Consider the following 6,440-nt stretch of genomic DNA (forward strand, 5'->3'; position numbering starts at 1 on the left):
CCCTGCGTCTGACGCCACGCCAGCACCGCCCCGCTCCGGAAGGACCCAGGTTCGAGGCCGCCCCCCGGCGGGTTCGCGCTCACCCATTGAGGACCCCGGTTCGAGGCCGCCCCCCGGCCGGTCGCAAGTCACGATAGCGAGTTCATTACCCGATAAATCCTCCCCAGAACTACCAGCATAGACTGCTCTAAGGACTGCTGTTCACCCCTGGGCTCCAGGGGAAGGAGAGGGAGCCCTGCAGCATTCTGTTTCAGTAGTTTTTATTTCTAGCATCCATACACGTACCAGGTGAGCGATCTTCTGTCGCGATTTACAAAGTACACTGTATGACCACGCACAAGCAGGGTGTTTTGATTTTATAAATTATGTCTTCTAGCCTCCACAAGACCCCGATACAGCAGACACGTCACTGCTAGATACGCGATTCTAATCGACAAAGTTGCAGGCAAGGTCCTCTCGTCGACGCTGAAGCTATTTTTCTGCTCTATTCCTGCACGTGGCGACTCCTCGGTGGGGAGGACACAGCTGTCTCACCACCCATCCTCAGGTCTTAGTTCTTCTGGTAGTAGAACCACTTGTCAACTGTGAGGGGCAGAAAAAAAACCAAAATAAATGGGGGGGGGTGTCAGTCCTCTGTTAGCCACCCACTGATTAAGTGGCACCTGTGGCTCCTGTCAACAATGCCACCACGTACCCAACAGGTTCTTGCGTAGCCCTGTTGACGTGTATGTGTTTTCCTGAAGAAGTCGCCCTCACTCAGCCTCCGCATGACTCGGTTCAGGTGAGGACAGCAAGCCAGAGCCAGCTCGGCTTCCCTGTGGCTCAGCTGACTCAGGGAGGTAAAGTCATGTTGCCTCCAACTCCCACGCCCGCACGGAAGAGAGCAATTTCTTCGCAGGTTTATTACCCACGAAGGGGTTGGAAACGAGAACCGAGCCCCTCTTGGGCTCTCAACACCGTCATTAGCTCACGCTTGCCCTCAGGTCTTGTCCCTGCTACAGCAACATCCAGGTTTTGCGTGACAGCTGAGCGCAGATTTGTCCCACAGCTGTGGTTTTATTACAGAGCCATATCCCGAGGCATCAAAAGGCTCGTTACTGGCTCAGAGTGGACACTTGTTCGGTGACAGATGTCTGATCAGCAGGTTCAACCGAAGCACTGAACACACCACCGATTTCTGCCTCTGCTCTGTGCAGGTAGGGAGCGATTCCCTTCCTTGGCTCGCCTGCACCGAGGATTTGGATGAACCCCCCGTTCCGGGGGAACCAAACGCCCTTTCCTGCTGTCACCGCCCTCCAGCCCTCTGCAGCGCTGCTCTTTTAGGACCTGCTATAAACCGCACCTCTCCTGGAGCAAACTACGGCACCTCAGGTCTCCTGCTTACCGCTCATTTACCCACCTCACCAACCCAAACAAGGAAATAAGGCGATGACAGAAGTGATTCAGGAATAAAACAGCGTTACTGACACAAGCTGGGTCCAACAAGGTCCTTCATTTCTCCCTCGTGCTAGAGGAGATACCTAGCTAGCGGTTAAGACCCTCTTTTTCCTATCAATAATTCCTTCGAGGAAGCCTCCGCTCTGCATTGGAACATAAATGCGGGTTGTGAGACTTACCTTCGGGTGGGATCGGGTTGGCAGCTTTACATGGTGGTGCCTGCAATGAGAAGTGTATCAGCAGATCACAACTACTGAGGGAGGTTGACCTTACGCCTGGAGCTCACTAGACATCATGTAGAGCCGCAAAAGTCTTTATGAGCACAGTTTAAGATCTAAGCAGTGTAAATTGGTCCACGGCAGGCAGCGCTGGTCAGCTGTGAGGGAATAAATGAGCTCACGTGCGGCGTGAGTCCTGTCATGCCCACAGCCTCCACATTCCGTATGTGTCCTACATGCCGGAGGTGCTCTGCCCTAAGCACAGGCTGCAGTGCCATCTGCTTCTCACCACAAGCAGTGACCACTCCAGCGTCGACACAGTTACAGGCAGCCTGCTTTTTTAAACCTACAATGCGATGGTGGAATAGGACTCTCGAAAAGGACTCTCGAAAAACTTCTCTGAAGAGCTTTCACCCGATGTTTAGGAACCAAAGGCAGACAAGGGTCCCTAGCTGGTGACACATCCTCCGCAAGGGTTACACTTTCACAGATTTACAAAGTAATTCGGATACCACCAGAGCATACGTGCACTTTTAAAACCAAGATGATGACAGAAGGCTTATGGAGACACTCTGGTTTGCAGTCACATTTCCATACACCGAGGCAGTATTTCTGTTTTGATTTTCCTGTCCCATGCCTCTAACCCCTTTCAAGTTGCCACCAGCAGTGCTTCACAAGCCTAGGGAGATGCAGTTAACTCCCGAAACGGTAAGGCTACTACGCTGGGAGCTCCAAGCTTTTCACTGCACAGGATGCGAGGTCTTTCGACTGCAAGGCTCTCAGAAATTAGACTTTCTCTTCTCAAAGGGTGACCTGTGCTGCAAAGCTCTTGGAAGGCCAAATATTTAAACACTCTCTGAACAGCTGACAGCCAAGCTACAGTTCAGAAGTTTAGCCCTTCACGCAAACTCTGTTTTGGATTCCACCTCCCAGATGACTAAGGGCAAGAAGAAGCCTCTAGAGGAATGTCTGGCTTGCTCCACATTCATCCTATTTAACCAGAAACAGGTGCTGTGTTCAGGCATCCAAAAAATTTCTGAGCATACAAAGCGCTATTCACACAGCGCGGACAGTTTAGGGTACCGCACAAATGGTATAATTTCACCCGATACTGACGTTGGGGGTAGGACACTCAGATTTGTACTTACTGCATCCACAGTAGCTTTTGCACACTCTTGACTGCAGCAGAAAGGGCTGTCGGACACCGTCAGATTTGTGCTGGAAGGGAAAGGTCGCTTGTGAGAATGGGAAAGCCAAGTCTTTCCCCCCCCAAGAGTATTAAATAATGGAATATTAAGAATCACTGTTACAGTTGCCAAGTTGAAGGGGAAGGCGTGCGGAGGCAGCCAGCAGCTAACAGAAAGCATGGCACCACGCAGGAAAGAGAAATTTCAGGGTTATTTGTTTAGGGGACAGGAACGCGCACAGTACCAACAAGCATTAACCTACCAGTTGATCTCCCCTCCGTCAGTTTTCTTCGCTATTAAAGCTTTCCAGTGTTCGTGAGTGCTTTTGATGACGTTCACCGCAAAATCCTGAAGGTGAAGATGAGAACAAACATCACGTTATTTGTAAGCACTAGGCCATTTTCTCCAGACTATCGGTTACATGGAACGAGAGGCCAATATTAATAGGCTGATTTTAGATAGTTTCTGACTCCGGAAGAGACCTCTTCCATTACTGCGCCTTTCAGGAACAACAGCAACCTCCCAACAGCTGAACAACGGGGATTTTATAATATCAATTGTTTTCCTTTCAAGATGGGAGGATACGCCAAGGCCAACGAGCGAGCTCGAAGCCAAAAGAACGCAGATATTCTAGTCTCGGGCCAGTGCTATATTATAAAAGCACCTCCACCCCGCTGCTCCTCCCACCCAGTTTGTCTTCGGCAGCTAGTTGATACCAACCTATCTGCAAGCTTTCTTCCACTCCAGGCAAATCATTCAACCCCTGTGCAGATCAACAGGAAAAGACATGCATCTAATCTAGCTTTGCAACTATTTAAAAATGAATCTGCTTCCAAGCATATCACTGTTTTTTTTTTTTTTCCCCCCAAGAAAAAGTAATATATGCTCAAGCATTAACCTGTCAGCTGAAGAAGGAAGCACACACAATTCTTTGTTAGCATGAACACCAGCAATAAATATCCTGGTTTGAAACCACACAGAGCCAAATAAAACACTGCAGGAACATGTGCAGGGTTCTTTGTCCCTATTTTCCGCCTTGGACTTGATTCCGGTCTCACCCATCCTGAAGGGCAGAGAGATGTCCCAGCCCACCCAACCTGGGGCTGTGCTACAGCCGAAGGGGACAAGTCCACTCCCACAAAACTTCCATTTTAGCCCCCTTTACCCTTTCCTTCAGTTATCCGCCCCAACCCAGAGAAGAGGCAGAGGAATAACGCTGCCAAGGCAAAGCCTTACTCAAAAGGGCGTGAAGGAACATTTTACGCCTGAAGGAAGAAGCATTTTAACTCACGAGTAGTCAACTTGCAACAAGCTGCAGTGGAACAAAGCCAGCAAGCAAGGGAGACAAAGGGCAATGTCAAGCATCCCCTTGCTCCAGAGCAGGAGCGAATAAACCCATTGGTTTCCATCCTGGTTCTGACACAGAGGCTCCCAGCCCTGAAGCGATCCCACATGAACATCATCTCGAAGGGAAACCGATAATATCCAACAGCAGCAAGGTGCTGTTTTTCCTCCTATGCTTTTTCTCCTAGCATCCCCGCAAGCACCAGGTTGGAAACAAGTGGAACTGTAAGCTGGAAAAACAGCGGGAAGAATGAAGCCAGCTATCAGCTCCCCCGTAAAAACCCATTCTTCCCAGCGACTCCTCATTCGTGTCCCCATGCACCTTGAGCTCAGGTTTTGGACAGCGTGCCTTTGCACGCTCACTGTAATGAAGGAAAGGCGATCCTACCTTGTCTTTAAATTCGCCATTAAAAGCAAACTGGTTTTCTGGCTTTCCATCAGGTACTTTGTATCTTCTGAACCAGTCCACTGTAGCTTCCAAGTATCCAGGTTTCATCCTTCGGACATCATTGATATCTAGCCATGGAGAAAAGGTTTGTTAGCCAGATCTAGTCACAGAATTTACTTAGCTACTACCCCGCTCTTCTGAGCTACCCTTCTTTCGGCCCCTCCTCAAGTAGCCTTAGCAACATTTCAGACAGGTTACAGTTAAGACACGAGTGGATAGCTGCAGAGGGAAGTTAGTGTTTCATCTTCACAGGTATTTCCTGATATACTGTGTCCATCCCCAGAAGCACGGACACATTTAGACAGCCTTGATTAGAGATTTACTGGACAACTCCCTTTCCTCCCACTCAGAGGACAGGCTGTACAGCCAACCCTCTTCTTCGAGATGCCAGGCTGTGCAGAGGACTGAAATGTGGGATAAAACAATTTACTGCTGCTTGCTACCAGATTGATAACATCCTATTCTGCTGTCCTTCCAGTATCACACCTGATGAATACTGTGGCATAGAAGGAGCAAGCCCATGTCCTGACTTGGAAGTTTCCCGCAGGCTGTGAACAGAGAAAGGGAAGTACTACCTACCGTTATAGTTGCTTGCTTCAGGGTCTTCAACATTGATAGCAATTATCTTCCAGTCTGTCTCTCCTTCATCAATCAGTGCCAGCGTGCCCAGCACCTTCACTTTGATGACTTCTCCTCGAGAGCAGACCTGCAAGGACAAAGACCTTGTTGTCTTGTAGTGATGCACTCAAGGAAAGCACAACTGGAGACAGTGCAAGCTGTGAGACTTCAGTAAGCAGTCGGGTACCACAAAATTAGCTGTCGTTTATCAGCGGTTCATGAGCCCTGGCTCACCAGGCTCATCAACAATCTCCAGGGGCAGCGGAGGGAAACATCACATTCTTAAGGTAGAAAAGGTAGGAACTGAATAATGTCGCTGAATAATGTCTCTGAATAATTGACTTCAGAGACATTAATTACATGTTTCAAAAGACAGTTACCCTTTAGAATGCATTACCTTGCTTCCAATTTCACACACGTCAATTGGATCGTTATCTCCACAGCAGCCAGTATTTTCATCTTTGTGACCTGGGTCTTCCCAAGTCTGCAAAAAACCCCACACATAGGAGTAAGAACTCTCAGGTTTCAAGAGGGAACCAAAAGCAGGTTTATTTCAGGCCTGCAGTTGCCTCGAAGATACAGACGATGGCCCACTTCACCCTTGCTTTCAGGTCTACTAATTGGGCTACTGTGTCACAGTGCCTGCAAATGCGGTTTGAATCCAAGTTAAAAGGTCTTATCTTGCCAAGGGTAAACTGCTCCCTCCCACTGACAAACCTTTTTTCAACAACATTCCAGACTTCCTCCTCCGTTCCACAGCTGCATAAAGGTGAAGTTCACATATATAAAGAACACTCATTGATTTGGCTGGCTGCCTGCCTGTTCCTCTCCCTATTCATTTCTTAACAGAAGTTTCCTGAACTCCAGATAGCAGCCCAACAGAGATGGAAGACAGACAGGGTGTATTGTTTCCTTTTAATTAAACAATTAAAGGCACGCTGTTACACTAGAGCTGTGACAAGGACGCCAAGTGCCATACCCTATGCTACCCAGTGTCCTAGTGCATGTCACCTGAAGCGGTGAGAAGTTGGAAGATGGGACACCAGAAGGCATTTGAGCAATGCCTCCAAAAATAATAGCTGCTTAGAACACACACTTCTGATCAGGAGTGAAAGGACATCATGCTCACTTGCATCATAAGGAGCACCTACCTCTAAGCTTGTTGATGTATAAAAAGGAACGCTCTTC

At 48.6% G+C, this 6,440-nt stretch overlaps 1 protein-coding gene across 1 annotated transcript in view; it reads right to left on the reverse strand.

The window, feature by feature from the left end:
- Positions 1-248: 248 nt before the first annotated feature.
- The window catches only part of PPA1 (pyrophosphatase (inorganic) 1), a 10,708-nt gene continuing 4,516 nt past the window's right edge, over positions 249-6,440 (reverse strand). Inside the window, 7 exon segments of the mRNA XM_009890934.1 lie at positions 249-582; positions 1,617-1,656; positions 2,804-2,873; positions 3,105-3,190; positions 4,575-4,702; positions 5,214-5,340; positions 5,650-5,736. Of these exon segments, the coding sequence (XP_009889236.1) occupies positions 551-582; positions 1,617-1,656; positions 2,804-2,873; positions 3,105-3,190; positions 4,575-4,702; positions 5,214-5,340; positions 5,650-5,736 (570 nt within the window). The 3' untranslated portion in view covers positions 249-550.

The sequence above is a fragment of the Charadrius vociferus genome, unplaced genomic scaffold (genome assembly GCF_000708025.1).
Source record: "Charadrius vociferus isolate BGI_N301 unplaced genomic scaffold, ASM70802v2 scaffold1528, whole genome shotgun sequence".
NCBI classification, from domain to species: Eukaryota; Metazoa; Chordata; class Aves; order Charadriiformes; family Charadriidae; genus Charadrius; species Charadrius vociferus.